Source organism: Penaeus monodon, chromosome 3 (assembly GCF_015228065.2).
Source record: "Penaeus monodon isolate SGIC_2016 chromosome 3, NSTDA_Pmon_1, whole genome shotgun sequence".
NCBI lineage: Eukaryota > Metazoa > Arthropoda > Malacostraca > Decapoda > Penaeidae > Penaeus > Penaeus monodon.
The window spans coordinates 5,730,807-5,751,522 of NC_051388.1; the positions used below are offsets into that span (position 1 = coordinate 5,730,807).

Consider the following 20,716-nt stretch of genomic DNA (forward strand, 5'->3'; position numbering starts at 1 on the left):
TATATGAAAATTCGGAACGAAATTAAAAGGCTTGTATCGTGTAAATTGACTATTCTAAGATGGTAGCCATTACGTTGATTGCAGCGTCAAAGAAATGTACTGCATCGGCAACACTATCGTCCATCTTTCCAGCGAACGTGGTCAGCTAAGGTCAGCTAATGTTTCCCCTTGCTCGTCGGTCCTTTTATCTCTGTGAAATGGTGCCCGTTGTTGATTGATAGTTTGTGCAATTTTGCAGCCTACATAGTCGGTTCAGGGTGCGCAGGGAGATTTTGACGAGGCCGCAGTGCCATCCCCTGAGAGAGTCGTTCGGACGTGGCAGGTCTTGTTTTACTCTCGTACACTTTTCATTGGATATAAGGGAACTGCCTTGGATGCGTACTTGGGCGTTTATACGCTATCCTACATGTCTCGGAAATATTTATTGAACTCCACGATATCATGGTGCTTTATCTGCAATAATCATAGCCATGCAGTCATGCACCTGGCAGTCTTCTACGGGTGACGGCGGAGGAGGAAAATCTTGAAGCAAGTCCTAATATGATGAGTCATTGAGATCAGGAGGCAGTGGAAGCTGTGGTGTATATTCATGACATTAATGACAAACATCGATAAGCGTTGGCATGTAAACCGCATAAAGAGGACACACGGTAAGCAAGATCTGTATAAGTAATTAGAAGTACTTAAATAGACCTCGAAGGCCGGAAGGCTGGTAAGGTTAATCAGAGTCGATCGAACTGAGATCAGCGGACTGCTGTCCGACAGGAAGCTGCACCTGAGCCCGAACATGATCCGCGGTCTGGGGTCACATCGGATTCTAGTCTTAGAACATGAGGAAATACACACTGGGTGCATCCGCTTGGATGTACTACTGTCAAAGGCTAATGGGCGGTATAAAAGTTACTTATGCATGAAACGCAAACACGACGTATGCGCTTTCCAATTGAAAGAGGGGATATACATTTATTTATATTTACATCAAGCATCGTGCCTAGGTACAGGCCAGGATCGACTTTATTTACTTTTTTCTTGTATATGTCTTATTTGCCTCTGTTAACCTCTCCATTCTTTTTGTTTCCTATTTTCTCTTGTTTTATTGCTGGATTTTCCTCGTAGCCCAATTTATCTTTTTTCTCTTTTCATGAGTTATTGTTTTCACAAGTATCAGCACACCTTTCAATACCCGTCTAGCATCAGTTATCTTTTCGATTTTCTTTTAAAACAGAGACTGTCTCTCTCTCTCTCTCTCTCTCTCTCTCTCTCTCTCTCTCTCTCTCTCTCTCTCTCTCTCTCTCTCTCTCTCTCTCTCCTCTCTCTCTCTCTCTCTCTCTCTCTCTCTCTCTCTCTCTCTCTTTCACACACACACACACACACACACACACACACACACACACACACACACACACACACACACACACACACACACACACACACACACACACACACACACACACAGCCAAAAATGTAATACCTATCTAGAGCTGGCTACATCACCACTATATTTTACCTATTGCAGAATCCTAATAGGGATCTTCAGTGCCGAATTTTCTGTGAAAAAAAGGCACCACAAGGCGGCAACAGAGGAATTTGAAGTTCAAATCTCACAAGATTCGGATTGCAGAATGGGGTCAGAAAAAATGAGTCATGAGACTGTGTTACACTTCAGCAAACATTCTGATGACCGGAGACCATCCGAATGCCCCAAGTAACTGAATTCACGAAGGTTGTTCGGCAGAAAGTGTGCTAGGGTTCCTGAGGAGACTGCGAGTTAGTGAATATCACATATTCTGTGATCTAGTTTGTTATAAAGTATAATTTAAAGAAGTTTCTAAGCTAACTATTTAGAAGCTGACGACTGCTGACCGGTCAAGAGGTGGGAAATGGCTGAGAAAAATTTAGAATCATTTTGAATTTGCTTTAGTTTTCAAATAGACACATTTTGATCCCTTTGGTAAAGTCAGTTCCAAAGCAGTGCCTCCTTGAGATGTGAGAGACCCTCAGAACTTTCAGAGAAATCTCTTAATTCAGAAAAAGAAATTAAGGTACGCCACCTCAAGGCGGTGAAATCGATTTTTTTTTTTTTTTTTTTGGGGGGGTATAAAAGTGTGAATCACAAAAGATGGGTATATTGAGGTCCTTTTGTTCTGAGTAGAGCTGATATCACTCTGTTTATCGCTATTTTAATGATACCGCAAATTTAAATTAATCTGTTATATTTATCTTCAAAATACTTAATCATCTTCGCTTGCAAGTCAGGGAACGTAAACAGTAAAATAGTGCTGCGTTGCTATGCTACATTGCGCGTAATATAGCAGACACCAACGATTTGTTTCCTCATGTAGACGCACTGGGTGCTGAGACATTTTTCTTAGTTATTTGTATGCGGGGCTAGCACCATATGATATCATCTTTTTCTGACTGGATTTACTAATGCGAATAAGTACTTCCCCCCACGACAAAATAATTTTTTAAAGTCTCGATTATAATCTTTCTTAGAAACATGTACTGAATAATGCACAAAAAAAATCGCCAAATGTCATTTAGCTGTATTGAATTATTTTTGTTTTTTCTCGAGTCATTGTAGTGAACTGACACGTGAACAATTCAATCTGTCTAATATACGATATTAAACTTCACATGAAACAACTGCGTATGAAAATGAATCGTAGGCAAGCCAGCTAAAGTCAATGTCGGTCCCAAGCAGGTAAAATACAGAGTGTTAGAGTCGGGAATGGGTAGTATATAATATATATGTATATGTACATCTGACAGAACCAAATTACGACAAGTGTTGACATATTTTCAAGATAATGCCATTTATGTGACCCACAAGATTATCGCCCGTAGAAGGACTACCGTGTCAATGGCGGGCACGGCCAAAGAAGTTAGCCGAAAACATTTTAGGCTTGGCATATTCATTGTAAGAAGCATAGTTGGAAAGAAACGAGATATCACTTATCTAACGGAAAGAAAGAGGATTGAAGTATTTTATGTACAGGGAACTAGATGGAGAGGAAATAAATCCAGGGTAAGTGACAAAAGTTTCAAGCTTCTATAAGTGAGGTCGGAATTACACTCAATGAAGAACAACTTGGTGAGTGTAGAGAGGAAGAGCGAACTTATTATGATTGTAAAGGTGAACATCAGGGATACAGTTTTATGGCAGGTGGTTTGAATGGGTATATTGACAATGATAAGCATGGAACTTCTAAGATACACTTTGTGGATGGGGTAAAGATGAAATGGATGATGAAGGAGAGAATATGACACGGCAATCACCAATTCTTTCTTCAAGAAGAAGGCCTTAAGAAAAAAAAAGTACGAAGAGGAGAAAATCAGACGCCTGGAGAAAAAAATACAATAGTGTCCATATATAAACTGGACTGTAGTAACTATCGAGGAATTCAGCACACTAAAGCTAAGGGAGATAATAATAGAAGCGAGGCTTTCAGAGGAAACATCTGTGAGCGAATAACAGTTTGGATTTATGTCGAGAAGACAGACAATGAATGTCAGTTTTGCTTTGAGGCAGATCCTGAAATGATACGGAGATAGAGAAAAAAACATGATTTTTTATAAATCTAGAGAAGGCTTACGGAAAGAGTTGTGAAGATGCACGAGGATTATAGAAAAGATATAAATGAGAATGAATATTTTCACAATACCAGAGATGTATTGTATTGTAAAGATATTCATTTTCATTCATACCTCTTCTACATCTGTCGCAGTGAATATGATTCGTGTATGAGGATGAAGAGGGCGTCAGAGAAGTATATGAATACAAGTGACCAGCAGCATCCGACCGAGAGGCAGTTTCTTGATTAGGGTTGGCATACACCAGGGTTCATCTCGTAGTCCATACCTATTCGTCTTAGGCAGGCCCCATGGTCGATGGTCTGTACTAATGACATTGTTTTGGTCAGTGAGAAAAAGGAGATCTGCAAAGTAAGCTAGAGCAGTGGCGAAGAGAATCGTAAGAATATCGTTTGAAAATGAATAGGACAAAGACCGCATGTCTGTTTTTAATGGAATGGAAAAAATAGAAGAATACATGAGGAGTGCTGTGCGATCGCAGGATAAGTATAAGATTGAAGAGTAACGTGCATAAAATAGGGCAAAGAGGGGAAAAAGAAGTAACTGAGATGCCCATGTTGAGGTGAGTGTGTAGTATCACAGGGGGAGACAGGATAATGAATGAAATGATAAGAAAGTTATAGAGTTTACTAAGAAGCCATTAGAAAGTAGGCTATGGGAGTTCAGTCATATAATGAGGAGGAATATTGACTATGTCGAAAGAAGAGTTATGGAGATGGAAGTAGAGGGAAGGAAGAAGTGTAAAAATGAAATGGAAGATTAGATCGCGGACAACTTGGAAGCGGAAAATTTTGGAACTGAAAAAAGTGAATAACAGAACTAGGTGGAGGAGACAAGTCAGGAATAACGACACTATATAAAAATGGGACAAAGCTATAGTAGTATATAAGATGTATGAAGATGAAGCTGCCTAACCAACGAAAACAAAAGTTTGGGAAAAGAATTTTTACTCTGGAAAATGAAAAATCAACGTAAAAGCATGTAATAGTGTACATTTAATCACAGTGACAGAAACTGATGTGAAACGAATAAAATATCCTTAGGGTATTATGAGTCAAAAAATGTATTTACAGTTTATTAAATTGTAAAATTCACTGACAAATATAGAAATAAAGAGGTTTACCCTTTGTCATATTGTCATCTCTGTTATTAGTTTTAGTGATTCATATCCTTTCATTGTCTGAGATCCATGGAATTATGTAAAATACTAATGATAGGAACTGAAAGTCTTTTTTTCATATATATATATATATATATATATATATATATATATATATATATATATATATATATATATTGCATGTTTTATATTTTAGGGTTAACTCGTTGAGTTTGACTTGATTATCAATGACCGAGGTTGGTTGTGCCTCATGCAATCATTCGCTGGGGTCAATGTATGACCCACAACAGTAAGACTTTTTTTCTAACTCGAAGATTTTCTTATATGTTTCTCTTCCCCTTTGGTTGAGTCTCGAATTTCATTTTTCATTTTTTTTTCCTCTTTTATCTCCCCCCCCCCCTTTTTTTTGCTATAGTGTTGAGGGTGGGAGGGTTAACTCTTTTACTTTAAACCCTTTTTCAGTGAAATAATGAAAAAGGCTTGTAAATTGTATTTTCATTTCCTTAGTGATTTTACCCTTTGATGGTCTGGCTATATCGACTTTAAAAATACAGCATAAACTTTTCTAGAATCTTGATCCCTGCTTTGCAAGACCCTCCGCAAATTTCCAACTGCGTTATACCATTATGTACGTGTATAGGCTAAGAAAACACTCTGAATATTACAGAAGTCACTTCATATCAATTTGTCCATAATATCTACAGAAAATTTCTTGTTCCATACACTTTTGTTCAGATCCGCGATATCTACTGTCAGTTTTATTTTGAACATTTATTTTACTGTTACCATACTTAACATCAATATTCGTCTTTCTGAGAAGAAAAGTCAGACCCTATTTTTAAGTAAACTGGAGAATGTTCTCATCATTTATATTGAGTAATTTATTTCTAGAAGGTGCAGGATTATACATACACACACACACACACACACACACACACACACACACACACACACACACACACACACACACACACACACACACACACACACATATATATATATATATATATATATATATATATATATATATATATATATATATATATATATAATGTGTGTGTGTGTGTGTGTACATACGTGTTTATGTGTACGTGTGTGTGTGTGTGTGTGTGTGTGTGTGTGTGTGTGTGTGTGTGTGTGTGTGTGTGTGTGTGTGTGTGTGTGTGTGTGTGTGTGTGTGTGTCCACGCGTATACTGTACGTATAGATATGTACGTATTTTCATTCATATACATATATACCCTGTGTCATATTACAAAAAAAATCACTTGAAATTACTTTTTATATAAAAAAAATTACAAATTTTGTATTTATATTAAATAATCTGTTTATATTTTAATTGATTCATACATGTAGCCACGTTCGATTTATTCATACACAGTGTGTAATTATTACAGATTTACATACATTTGTAGATTGATTTTGGACATATTTTTGGTCAACAAAAGCGAGGCTCCGCTGCGGGATGTGAACGAACGCAATCCCGTGTTGTGGCTTGTTTTGGGGACGTCCGCACACTTTTGCTGCTCAGAGTTTTTCCTGACATTTCTATTTACTAAGATGGTAAGAGCTCTTATAGAATTGTCACGCCAATCTGATAAGCGTGTTCCCATGATTGTTTTTAGTTTGGTATAAAATATTCTATAAGGGGCGTTAAAATGACGTGACTCTGACTAGCTTGGCGTCTCTGCCCATTCCTGGCTTTTATAATGTAAAAGCGATGCCAAAGTTTCGTGTTTTTATTGTTTTATAGAGTTTTAACAATCTAGATTTTACTGAGGAATTGTATGTATCATTGCCTCTCCCAAGGTTCGAGGTTTTGCCTCGATATTTGTGATATTTGTTTTGGGTAATATGGTGGTATTCTCTTGCTATTTTGTTGTTTGTTATGGTTTGCCATAATTATTAGGATAATGTTGGCCATGTTAAAGTTATGTTATAGGAATGGTTAGGATTGTGGTGTGAGTATGGATATATGATTAATGTTACAAAGAGTGATGCACAGAAATAGAGGGAAATGATGAAAATATCAGCTCCACACCACTACTCAAAGACAAAGTCTACAACACCCTCACACAGCCAGAATTCTTAATGTCGTGTTTTTTATAAGCTGACACACAGTGCTAATAAAGGAGGCATACAGGGGGCTTGCCTCCCTGTCTAGGGAGTGAATAAAAGGTAGGAAATATTAGATTTGGATTTTGGGTTTGCATGATACCTTGGTTTTGAGACTTCATCTCTGGAGGGTGTGTCGCTCTTGGTAACAAATACTGGATATATTTGTAGTATGATTTCTTTTTGTATGCACTTATGGGCATTAATGAAATTACGTCTAACACCAAGATTGACCTTGCCATCCAATAGAATATCGCGTTCTTAGAGGACGCTATAGGTTCAGTTTCACACAGCTGTATGGTACTAGGTAAACTTTGCCTGTAATGGATTGAGCAACAGAAAATAAGTTTTTTTTCTTAAATGGTATATCCTTCACTAGTTGATAATAAAGTTGTGCAATACAACTTGATACTTTGGTATGGATTTACAGGAAAATCTAATGATTTTTATAAAGAAAGGGAAAAACTACACTCCCTGATACAAGGGATAAACTGCTAAAGTAAATAATTGTGTTAGAAATGAAGAAGTAGGTCAAGACAGGTGCCATATGGGGAGAAGCCTAAGGCCCTATACAGTAATAGGGTGGGGGTATAGGGTTTAGAGAGGTTTTTGGTTCATACGGCAATGTTTGTGGATCTGAATGATTGAAACAAGGAATGATAATTTCAGGTTTAGATGGCTGTGTGAAAATAAAACATTACTAAGAGGACAGTCACATATTGTTTTATTTTTCTTTTAGCAAAATCTCATGGAAATAACTAAAAACAACAGTAGACATTAGTCCCAATTCCCAACTGTGGTGACACGGAGGATCCTAATATACTATCTGTTATTGTTATTTTGTGAATTTTATTGCATAGAGATGGCTCTACAAGTGCTCACCCTTCAGTGAGTTAATCAGTAGACCCTAGTGACTGCCTAATTTCCCTGGGCACGCAAACACGTGTGTGGTGGCAAGACTCTGCGCCTCCTATTTGCAAAGTTATTTACTCTTTTTACTCATAAGCATTTTTAGACTTTTGTACATGTTTCAATGTTCATATTTGCCATTTGATTTGCATTATCCAGATAGTAATAGTTTTTTTCTTTTCACTAACTCCAATCATTACTCAAGGTAGTCTACAACCCAGTGCAAAAAAAAAATAAAACTAGGTAACGCTATGTTACTTTTTGTCTTTTTTTTTATGTAATATTCAGTTTCTGTAAAACAACCTGCATTGCCGCTTACTAGTTTGCTGAGTGTGGAAATGGCATCCTCCAGGGAGCCAGCGCTCTTCCGGTTACTGCTCACAGACATTTCATTCCACGCTCATACATCAATGGGAATAATGCAAAATCACTAAATGTGTAAAATAAATCTTTCAATAGTTTTCTGCACCTGTGGCTAGTCTTTTCCTTCACCCTGGCCTTCAGCCGCAACATTCATGATGGCAGGATTGCGTCACCTGGCCTACAGCCAGATTTTCCTGTGACAGCATGTTACGTCACCTGCCCCTCAACCAAGATTTTTTTATGATGTGATGGTCATATTGAAAAGTGTCTTATATGTCACCAAATATCGCTATGTCATTTTGTTATTTCTGTGTGTGTGTGTGTGTGTGTGTGTGTGTGTGTGTGTGTGTGTGTGTGTGTGTGTGTGTGTGTGTGTGTGTGTGTGTGTGTCTCTCTCTGTCTCTCTCTCTCTCTCTCTCTCTCTCTCTCTCTCTCTCTCTCTCTCTCTCTCTCTCTCTCTCTCTCTCTCTCTCTCTCTCTTATTGCTGTATATGCTCCCACCAATGTTATAAATTTGATGAGAAAGGAGTTCTACACCCAACTTATATTTGTGGCTGACAAATGTCCCCAGTGTAACATTCCCATTGCACTGGGGGACTCCAATGTGGTATCTGGCTGTGATCAAGCTAGCTACAAGATGTTTGTTGGTCCCCATGACTCAGGAGCTGATCTCGATAGGGAGAATAGCATCCTTTTTCAGGACTTTACAAGTTCCCAGAGGATCCTCCAGAACTGCAGGGTTTACCGGAGTGCCGAGTTCTGTGGCACCAACCATAGACTGGTTGTGGCTACCCTAAGGGTACACTTCAAAACTCCATGTCTCTCCAGTGGTTGCTCCAAGAGTTTCACTTGCATAGATTGAGAGAGAAGGAGTGTGTCTGGAGGTTCACCGTGGCAGTCTCTGATCAGTTCTCAGAACTCAGTCTCTGATCAATTCTCAGAACTCGGAAACCTGATAGACCCAGTAGCATTGTGAGAGTCCTTAAAATGCAAAACACTCGATGCAGCTCAGAAGTCCATTGGCAAATGCCCAGGGGCATGTCTTGTGGTTCAACTGAATGATAATCCTTGGTGCACAGGGCTCAGACACTGTTGAGAAGGGACAAGAAACAGTTCATCAATTATCTTGCTGAGTAGGTTGAAGACCATTTCTTAGTAAATGACCCTGCTTGCCAAGCCCTGAGAAAACTGAACTCCAAGCCCTCCTCGCAGAAGACTGCAGTTCACTCTGGATGGACAGATCATCTCAGATCATTAACACAAACACAGCCATTTCAGTTTATTATTCATCTGAAGAGGAACTCATGGAGAGTACGAAACATCACAATTTATTTTCATTTCTTCCTGTGGCTGTTTTCTTTTTCAATCTCAGATCATGTTATGGTGCCTAAATGTTGGGCCGAGTATTTTGAGCAACTGTAACAGGTAGACTTTCTAGCAGTTAGTCTGGAAATAAGTTTTCTCACAATATCTGTACCGGAACCTCCTACGCTATCTAAGATTAGGGAGGCAATCTCCAAGCTAAAGGGTGTGATATCCCTACTGAACTGCAAAAGGCTGGGGGATGAACCTATGGCACTGGGCTTGTATGTGGTCTAGACTGCCATTTGGCAATCTGGTTCCATTCCCCCTGACCTGTTGAGGGGCATGGTCATCTCTCTCTGGAAAGGAAAAGGGAATCTATGAGACTGTAGCAATTACATAGTATCACACTACTCAGTATACCAGGCAAGTTTTTGTCCACATCCTTCTGAAACAGATCTGTAACCACCTACTAAGGCACCAGGAACCGAAGCAGTCTGTATTCACTCCTGGCAGGTCCACAGTAGACCGTATCCTAGCTCTTAGAGTCATTGTGGAATGCTGTCATGGGATTGGTCGTGGACTGCTTACAGCCTACATTGAACTCAAGGTGTTTGACACAGTGAATTGCTATTGGAGGTCTTGAGACGTAAGGGAATTCCAACATGGACTATTGGTTTAATAGCAAGCCTATAACTGGCACTGGAAGTGTTGTAAAGTATGGTGGGGGCTTGTCAAACATCTTGCCTGTTAATTCAGGGGTGAGACAAGGTTATGTACTTGCACTAACACTTTTCAACACTTGCATGGACTGGACGACGGGTAGAGCTACTATCCACAGTCAGTGTAGAGCAACACTGGGCAATATCAAGGTCCTCGACCTAATCTTTGCTGATGATGTTGCTATCCTATCTGAGTCTTAGGAATCACCAGTGGTGGCTCTTGATGCATTCAGTAATGAGGTGAAACCCATGGGCCTAGAGGTCCCCTGGACCAAGACCGAGATCCAGGATTTTTGGGACCTGTTAGGTGAACCTGTTCAGTTGATACATGCTTGCAGTGAGGATGTTGAAGTCACAGAGAACTTTACATACCTTGGTAGTGTAGACCATGTATCTAAGCTGTCAAACCAAGTTGTCAGTAGACAGATTAGCCTGGCAGCAGGAGCCATGAACTCAATCAACAAGATCATTTGGAGATGTCATTACCTATGCAGAAGGACCAAGCTACATGTCTTCAAGGCCTTGATACTACAAGTTTTTCTCTATGGAAGCAAAACCTGGATGCTATCAATTATATATATGTAAATATAGACATATAAGTAATGCATATATATGTATGCATGTATGTATATAATATATATATAAATATATGAATATTGTGTATATATATTGTAGTGATATATGTGTGTGTGTGTATATATATATATATTTTTATTTATTTATTTATTTATTTATTTATTTATTTATTTATTTATTTTATATATTTATATTTATATACATACATATATACATACACATGTATTTAAATGACTCTGCATAGTTTCCTGAATACTGACAATAAGTAGTCAACAGAGCAATCAACTACGATGTCCAAGAAGGGAACTTGTTAAACTCTCATTCCTCCTTGAAAAAGGGAAAGAGGGAAAGAGAGAGTTCAGTTCCATTAGGAAATCTGGGATGCAGGCAGGGTCATGAGGCCAGAAAGCAAAGATAAGCACTTAACTCAACTGACTGAAGGATGAAGGGAGATGGAGGAAAGAAGTGCAGACTTGAAGTACACCATGAACAGATTTGTCAGGACTGGAAAGACAAGAGAACCCATGGCAGTGCTGAATGTCTGGGAGTAGAAGCAACCCTAAGAGGAAAAGGAATTACTCTCTACACAAGTGATTCAACTAAAGGAGGATGGTGGCTAGTGGGAAGTGAAGATCCTTAGGGAGGAGCCTCCTCTGAAGTCAAGGAAGGATGTCATCAAGCGGGACATTGTTGATCATGGTTGCCAACAGGACACGGACAAGGAGATGAAGTCCAGCAGAGTGGTGAAAGTGCTAAGGGGAAAAAGAGACTCAAGACAGTGCATTTCAGATCCCCGGGAGATGATGGGGCAGAGAGGCATGCCCGGCTTATGGGTTTTGGGTAACTCATAGGTATGATGTGAGAATTGATGACATTGAATCCTTGGTAGAGATTGTGTATTGGAAAACAGGATGCTAACTCCTTCAGGTGATGGTGTAAGATAGCAGCAGTATATTCTCGGGGATGGCTGATCAGGGAGAAAGGGGGAAGTGTTGCCTAACAATTCCTGGGCCTTCTACAGGTAGGAGGCACATTTGAGAACCACAACCAAGTTGCCCCTGTGGGAAGACAGAATGTGACATCCTCCCTACACAGGCTTTGTAAGGTCATGCATTAACATCTGAGAATGGAAGGCTTGTGGTGAAGGAGGGAATTAAGGGCTGGGATAAAAGCAACCTGAAGGAGAGAGTGGATATGAAATGCTCAAAGGAAGAAATAATCTTGATGGAAGTAAGGGGGAGAGGATGAAGAGCAAAGGAAAGACCAAAGCCAAGTTGTTGCTTGTGAGGGGTCAGGCACTCATATTCAGAGATACTTCAGACACCTTTAGCAGAAAGCAAGACTGGTATCTTGTACCCATTAACCAGTCACCTTTGGTTTTGCTGCTAGAAAGCTTGATGGAATTGGCTGGTGGGCAGGAGATGCTGTCGGGCTCTCTATTTAAGGTATCTGCATTGTCTTAATATGAGTGAGGAACAGGGAAGATTGGCTGGTGACAGCAAGACCAAGGACTGCAGACAGTGAGGCTGGAGAGGGGTAGTAGAGAAAGACTGCTCAGAATCATGGGCAGGTGATCTACTATCATATCTTATTCTTTTCCCTCCACATTTTTGCCCTAACAAAAAATAGTAGTATTACAAGTAGTTAATGGAGAACAGGAACATTCATCACAGTTACTTTTAGGTAGAATGAAGGCATGAATGGGTTGATAGGTTCATCTATTGGCAACCATAGGGGTTCGACATTGAACTCATATTTTGCTAAAAGGTGTGTTCATTTTTTCCCTAATAAAACCATGATAATGTGAATGCATTCTGAGAAAGCAGATATTTCATCACAAATTTTGATGCTCACCCAAGGTCTTAACAATAAGTCATGATATGCTTGTGTTGAACAGTTCACATGTAGGTGAATGAATGAAGGAAGCTGATGATCACGACACAACAGGGATTGACAGTTAATACTGAAATTATCCCTTGTTTTATTAATTTAGACATCGACTGGCTTCACAAGTGCTTATCTGATTACCTAATGACTTTTTTCTTTCTTTCTTTTTTTCTTTCTTTCTTTTTTTCTTTCTTTCTTTCTTCTTTCTGTCTTTCTTTCTTTTTCTTCTTCTTCTTCTTCTTCTTCTTCTTCTTCTTCTCCAGATAATGATTGGCATCTTCCCAGTGCAATGAGCAAATGAGGGCAGTAGCCAGTTTCATATGCAAGACACTTGTGTTCTTGGCTGCAGCTTTGATTAGGTCCTCAGCAGCAGGCAGTCACTGCTATAGTTACTGCCCAGAAATAGAGCATTTTTACCAAAAGGTATCCATCATGGGTGGATTAATACTACTATTATTGTTATTATTATTGTTAACAAACTCAATAGCTAGACTCAATAAAATTCCAGTAATCATTGTAAAAAAAAAAAGTGTATGTATGTTTTTATATATATATATATATATATATATATATATATATATATATATATATATATATATATATATATATATATATATATATATAATCAAAGCTGCAGGCAAATCTTATGGAGGGGAAATATTATCTATAAAAGTGGAAACGAAGGTTAGGTCAAAAACCATTAGACACACTCACAGTGTAAGCTCCAATTTTATACCCTTAAGATTATACTTTTGAGAAACAAATAATGTTTTGTGTGCTTGTAGAGGTAAAATACAGTCTCAACACTTACTGCAGTGGTTGGAAGTTTTAGTATAGAGTCTACACTCTTTAATAAGGTTATGTTTGTTACATTTGCTAAGATGTGAGTAAATCAGATAAAAAAAAAAAAAAATGTGAGCATGGCATCCCTGGGCTGTATGCCCAGAGCACCAGTTCCTGGTGCTCTTCTGATAACCCTGCCTTGAGCATCAGTGGTAGCACCTCCTCCTGCTGTCAATGATCTTGATGACAGCATGCCATCACTGCTGCAGGGCTTTTTGCAGTCCAGTTCCTGATGGTGTTGAGACCGGCTATGAAGTCCAGAGGAGAGGCTTTCTCTGAAGACCTGCACATCCTCTCCGCCTAGGCATTAATGATGACCATGCCAGAGGAAAATCTTCCTTTATCACATCTTCGACTGGCGAGTCATCGGGTATTAGCTTGCCATCTGATCACCAGTATTGACACTTTTCATGCCGATGTTGTAATCAGTAACCACCAACAGCTTGATCCCATCCATTGCAGTGGTATGGATGGCATTGCTGCTGCAGTAGTAGATATCACCCTTCCTCCTCACATGAGGTGCTTGGGCATGAACTTCCTGTTCAGCCAGGCTATCCCTACCAAATTAGTTCTCTGTGCCTGCAACATATGAAGGAGACCTGGTAACATGTACCAATTATCCACAAACAACTGGTATCCCAGTATCAAATGAAACACTGCTTGCAAAGATGAAGGAATGTTGCCTCAGTTCTGCCTGATGTACACCTAGAAATTGAAGGTGTAGCTTGCTGCCAGGCTGTTATTGGCACAGAACTTGTAGACCTTCAACCCAAACTTCACCCTCTCGCTCAGGTTGAAGGTCTTGAAAGCTATGGAATTTTGACAACAAAGGTTAACTGGTCATTAAGGGCATCTACAACTGGTCAGATCTTCCATATCATGTCATTCAGGAGTGGAGCTGCTTTCACAAATGGAGGTGAATCATCAACTGGTCCAACTGAGCCCTTGTCATGATGCAAGACATGATTAGTCGAACAATAGTCGCAATTATTGGGGCACTGCACTAGCCACATCTACACTGGGATCCCAAGATATGTGAGGACCTCCTGCCTGGACATAGGTGTCCACTTCTTCTTGTGAGGCAAAGCAGCAGGAGGGTAAGTGGCAGCATACCTGAAAAGTTAATATTACATTTTGACTGTTCATTGTAAGAGATATTTCCTGAATATGAATACAAATGGAAAGAACACAAAAGCAATAATATTGAAACTTACTATTGGTCTTCTTGACAATGTGACCAAGGAGATCATCAGTGAAAAATAGCTGAGGATCTCCTAGGGTGTGTTAGACATGTTCAGCGTGACCTTGACCCCAGGACTGCCTCCTAATCTGAACAGCTTGGAGACATTATCCTTCCTTTGCCAAACAATGGTCAGAGTCCCAGGAGCTCTCCTCTGCAACAGTTGTGTGTTGGAGAGCGGCTTGTTGCTGTCAAGCGTGAAGTCAACCAAGGAGATGTAATCCTATTTGTTCTCCAAACTGGACACATCATACCATGGGTCAGTGGCACCTTCCACCCTACTCTGCACCATTCATTGCCACACTCCTCAGAGGAGGTCTCAAAAAAGGTGGGAGACTGGGATGAAGACGGAATTAGGTGTGATGGATGTCACTGAAGCACCGTGGCAAGAAGTGCTGTTGATGTCAAGAGGAGGAAAAGGGGTGTCTTCGAATGGTGGCAAAGCAAGGCATTGTGAAAACAAGTAATGAATGAGATGCCATATGTATATGGGAAAATTCTTGTTCTTTGACCTGGCCAGGAACTTGGAACCAGCAGTAGCCACTGAGGTCAAAGCAACTTAGGTCACATATCACATTCATGACTAATCACATCATAGCCTAATGTACTGACATCATTTCCTTATGTGACATCAGTAAATACTTTGTGAAAGTAAAATATCAGCTGCATAGTGACATCACTTCCTTTTTATGATGCCCCTGAAAGTAAACATGGTAATGATGTTACTGCCTCAACTTTGTGGCATCACCTACATCACTTCCTCAACTTCATGAAGTCACTTCATCTGCCTGCCTGCCAGCCTGTCTGTCTATCTATCCATCTCCCTCATTAGTCATAGTTATTGTTTTCATTTTCATTATGATTTTCAATCTCTTTCCATCTCTTCATAGTTCCCCTACTCCCACCATCCTTAAGCGACTTCGTAATGGAACTTCTGGTTATGGGTACGAAGAGAAATCATCTTTAAAATATTGAAATGTCCTTGTAGATATTATAGGTGTTACTGGGATCCATACGTTATTGTCCAAGAACATTAGCGTTTCGCACATAAGACTCCCATAAATGGTCCATGCACTAGGCGATAGTTATAATGAGATTATTGTAAATATAGGAAGAACATGGTAATGATGTTATTATCAGTAATTAATGCAACAAATTTTTTTATAAATAATAATATAATGATATGTTCTTTGCAAAGGTATAGATTGAGTTGAGATGTATCAGTTTAAGTATGGCTATTTTTAGCTATATGACAAGTTATTTTTCTAAAACAGCTGTTCTTTCAAGAAATTTGAAACTACTATTTCGTAAAATCATATTCTCTCTGTATATTTTAAGTACTGATGTGATAGATTTCTACTGATTGTAATACAATATGTGATCATAAAATTCATCATAAACAAAGTTAGAGCTTGAGGATTATATATAGTTTCAAAAATATATTAAATTTCATATATTGCTCAAAAAACATTTCTTGAATGCATGAATAAATGTGATATGAAAAATAGCAACAGAATATTTGTATGAATATGCAAAAAATAGCAACAATATTTGTTTGAGCATGCAAAGAATCCTCTTAGTAAACCTATTTGCCACAGCAAGAGACCAAAGAAAGGTTAGAAATATGTATGACATATTCTAATACCAAAACTTAAAACATCAAGCTTGCATTTCAGCAAAAGTGTGAATGCCAACACTTAGGTATATGTAGTTAGGTTGCTTATAATAAATAGATAAATAGTAGAAACAATATAAACCATAGTGCATAGTGTATATATGTATGCACTCCCAGTATCAACAGGTTAAAAGGGTTCATTTACCTAATGTATTGGTGGTGAACACTTTGTGCTGGGATAATATGACATTCATGCCAAATCCACTGTGAGTTTACCTTATTGGCTATTTCTAAAGGTAGAAGACACTACAAGTACTTCATCACCAAGGTGTGAACTACTAGTCGTACCTATCTCCTGTTAACCTTTTTTCTTGATTTTTGAAAATATGATGATTATCTTCTTTTTCTTGCTGTTAGTATATTGATTACACTATAATAATTATAAAGTCAACAATAATAATAATAGTATCAATTTTAGTAGCATTAAAAGAAATTGGGAAATCACGTGGTCATGCTGGGATACAAATCAACTCCTTGGTGGCTGTACACTTGTGGAGCCATGTATGTGCAACAGAATATGCAGTGGACAGTACAAGGTGAAAAAGAGTTGATGAAGTTTTGCCATGAGATGAGTTCACTGTAAAACTATTAATATCACTTTTACTTAAATTTTTTGTGGATTTAACTACTACTATTGATTTAAAGGGGATAAAACTTCCCACAGATCTATGGGTCTGTGTACTCCTTATTGTATTATTGATGAGAAAATTATGTGAAAGAATTGATAGAAAATCTGTTAGATACAAAGAGGTCTTTTGAAAATGGTCATATAAGAATTAATTTTGGGCACTTCTGTCTAATACTCTGTGATCATCAAGTTCCAAGGCATATGTGCAGTAGGTTGAAGGTGGACTATGTTGCAGTGAGCTGTAGTCCATAAACTCATATATTCAGATTGCAGTACTAATGCTATTGCTAATGCAGTAAAAAAAATACATATTATATCACTTCAGACATATTGACTACACTTAGAGCTGTAGACCAATGAAGATCAGATTGTTCCTGTATATGCCCTTCCCCCAGGAAACAATAAGATATGTAAATACAAAAAGAAATATCTTTAGAAAAGACAGGGAAAATCTATAAGAACTTGAAACCAGTCCTGAATCTTGATTTAGTTTTTCTGTCTTGGCATGGTCCTATTCTTAACATCTATGTCTGTTAACTGGAGTCGAGGTTAAAGAGAATGATTTGTTATACTGCAAAAGGTCAAAGGTTGCATATGAGTGGGAACTTTTCACATTTTCAACAGACATAGACTGGCAAGATGTAAGGGATCAGATAGTATTTACATATCCAAGCACTTTTCTGATAATTTATTTCAGTAAAAAAAAAAAAAAAAAGAAATTGCTTTATGATGAATGGTGCATGAGCACATGCATGGTACTGCATTATCAGAATTTTGACTGATAGTTTATTTAAATTTTTCCAGGCTCATACAATTTTACTAGTACAACCAGGACCGAAACCAGAGACACGAACATTTTCTGATTATGAGAGTGTCAATGAGTGTATGGAAGGTAGGTTGATCATCCTAGGCTGTACAGGTTGGTAACTGGCTCTTGTAAAAATCACACTATTTTCCATTGAGTCCTATTGATTTCTTGGTCATGTTTAATGTACGTTTTCTTTCTTTCCTTCTTTTTCTTTCTTGTTATTCTTATTCTTTCTCTCCCTTCCTTTTCCATTTCTTGTACTTCTCTTCATATTAATTCTAGCCTATTAGAAATGTTACTATAATGTCAACTTTGTGTACCTAAATTATATTCCTCCATTGGATATCTTATGTGGATGTTCATCTTAATTTATTTTCTTACTATTTAATAAGGAGTAATTGTATGGATAATCAATATACCTTGTAATGGTTTAGTTACATATCCTTTTTTCCGCATGTTTGTGAAATAATTTTAACTTTATTGTGCATATTCATATTCAGCACTCCAGTCGATTTATAATGGTTAATGAATAACCCACAAACGACAGATGATGAATAATCACATCATAGTGAACTAGCCCTTGAATGCCAGTGGCAGTTATTCAAGCTACATGCAGTTGAGTCTCCTCTTTTACTTGGTTGTTGTATAAGTATAATCCTGTCGTGAATGGGTTATTTTATATTGAGAAGTGTGTGGAATTTTGTAGCTTATTTTAAGGTTAAACCTAGTCATAAATAAAAAAAATTGTCACAATATTTAACAGAACCTGTGAATAAGTCACAAATGATAAAAATTATATTTTTAATTGGTTATGTTTAAAAAAGTTGCCAATGGCCTGGTAGTGATCATCACACTTTTTTTAGAGTCAGCAATTCACTTTGATTCCTGATATTTCTTTAAATGTATACAGTAACATAGTAATATGGCTGTTGTCACTTTTTTAACATAACTGTACCACTCCCCACAATCCATATTAATTCTCTCCCTTCCATGCGTCAACTCTAAGCAGGTGTTTGTAAGATCTATGAAGAGCATCTGAAGAGGATGAACCCCAACACACCAAGCATTACGTATGACATATCACAGCTCTTTGACTTCATTGATCAGTTAGCCGACCTCTCCTGTCTCGTGTAAGTGTTTATTTATTTGACATACTATTACTTTTTCACCTCTTCCTCTGTCTCTGCATCTGAGGCTCACTGATGTCCTTATAGCACACCTTCCTTTCCTATTCCTGCATATTTTCCAGGATAGAAGTGAAATATATATGTTGTAGTTTTGTAAAAGGAATGAGAAAATGTGTTAAGGAAATGTTGACAGTTGAGAAGAATCATCACACAAGCATTATATTCTGGAATGTTTCTTTTATATATGATGTTTTAAATCCTGGGAATAATTTTCTTCATGAAAGATGCCTTGATTTTGATTACCTTGTCTTTTCTCCTCAAGGTACCAAAAAAGCACAAACACGTATGCACCATACAACAAGGACTGGATAAAAGAAAAGATTTACATTCTCCTCCGGCGCCAAGCAGCTAAGGCAAATTGAGATGTTGATTCCAATGAAAGAGCTCATCATAAGGACAGAACTGAAAATACAATCGATTGTAAGAAGAAAGCAAGCTGGGGATAAAAGATAATGAGTGAATACACTGATCAGACCAGTGTGACCTCTCTCAGATGTCACACGTGATAAAAATCTTGCTACACATTGTGTTGGTCTCGCTCTCTCTCTCTCTTCTCTCTTCTCTCTCTCCCTCCCCCTCCCTCCCTCCCTCCATCCCTCCCTCTCCCCCTCTCCCCCTTCCTCCCTCTCTCTCTCTCTTCTTTTCTCTCTCTCTCTCTTCTTTTCTCTCTCTCTCTCTCTCTTCTCTCTCTCTCTCTCCTCTCTCTCTCTCTCTCCTCTTCTCTCTCTCTTCTCTCTCCTCTCTCTCTCTCTCTCTCTCTCTCTCTCTCTCTCTCCTACTCTCTCTCTCTCTCTCTCTTTCTCTCTCTCTCTCCTCTCTCTCCTCTCTCTCTCTCTCTTTCTCTACACTCTCTCTCTCTCTCTCTTTCTCTCTTTTTCTCTACCCTCCTCTCTCTCTCTTTCTCTACCCTCTCTCTCTCTCTTTCTCTTTCCTCACCCCCACTCCCCTTCACTCTCTCCTCCCCCCCCACTCCCCTTCACTCTCTCCACCACCCCCACTCCCCTTCACTCCCCCCCCCCACACTCCCCTTCACTCACTCCCTGTCTTTCTCCTTTTTTCTCTTCTTTTTCAAATTGTTGGAGTGGTCTTGTGTCACTGTTGATGTCTCATTACTGTGTCAACAGTTTGGTTATAATAGGATGAGAGAGATGCCATGCGAATGGTCAGATATGCATTCAATTGTTTCTGAAATCTTGTAACATTTTGATAGGAGTAAAATGTCAAGGTACTTTGTGCTATCACCAGAATCACTAGCCAAACAACAGTGGCTGGGATCACCTCTTGTGGAATGTACAGGGCAGTGGAAATAACAGTACAAACCCAGTGTGAAGCTTGATAGTGTGTACCTTTCCCCTCAGTTTATTTTTTTATTTTTATTTATTTATTTTATTTTATTTTTTTTTTTATAATTATGTTAGGTTCACATTGTCACTGAACTCAATAACATAGAAGAAATAAAATTAAATGAATACTTCATACATGAAGTAGAATGGAAGCAGTGTCTCTGTATAAATGTGTTGATCACACTGGTAGTTTGTTATTTTGGTATTCTTTCTTTTTTGTGTAATTGTAAACAGATGCACTTCATCTTCGTAAGCACTTTGGGCTTAATTTTCCCCTTTTCTTTTTGTGTGTTACCAGCGTACTTAGGTGGTTTTCAAAAGTCAGATGAAATTTCATGAAAGATTGCAATACAGCACAACTTTTTTTTTTTTTTTTTTTTTTTTTTTCTCTCTCTTTTTTTTTCT

The 20,716-nt window shown here is 38.4% G+C and overlaps 1 protein-coding gene across 2 annotated transcripts; it reads left to right on the plus strand.

Annotated features, from left to right (window-relative positions):
- Positions 1-6,165: 6,165 nt before the first annotated feature.
- Positions 6,166-19,569, plus strand: LOC119591054 (enhancer of rudimentary homolog). Of its 2 annotated transcripts, none has more exons than XM_037939784.1 (4): positions 6,166-6,276; positions 17,778-17,865; positions 18,788-18,911; positions 19,231-19,569. In XM_037939784.1, exons 1-4 carry the CDS (start codon positions 6,274-6,276, stop codon positions 19,328-19,330), a joined length of 315 nt encoding a protein of 104 aa, XP_037795712.1. In that variant the 5' UTR covers positions 6,166-6,273; the 3' UTR covers positions 19,331-19,569. The 2 variants fall into 2 exon arrangements, with proteins under 2 accessions (XP_037795712.1, XP_037795720.1); XM_037939792.1 differs by having other exon boundaries at positions 18,791-18,911.
- The last annotated feature ends 1,147 nt before the right edge of the window (positions 19,570-20,716 follow it).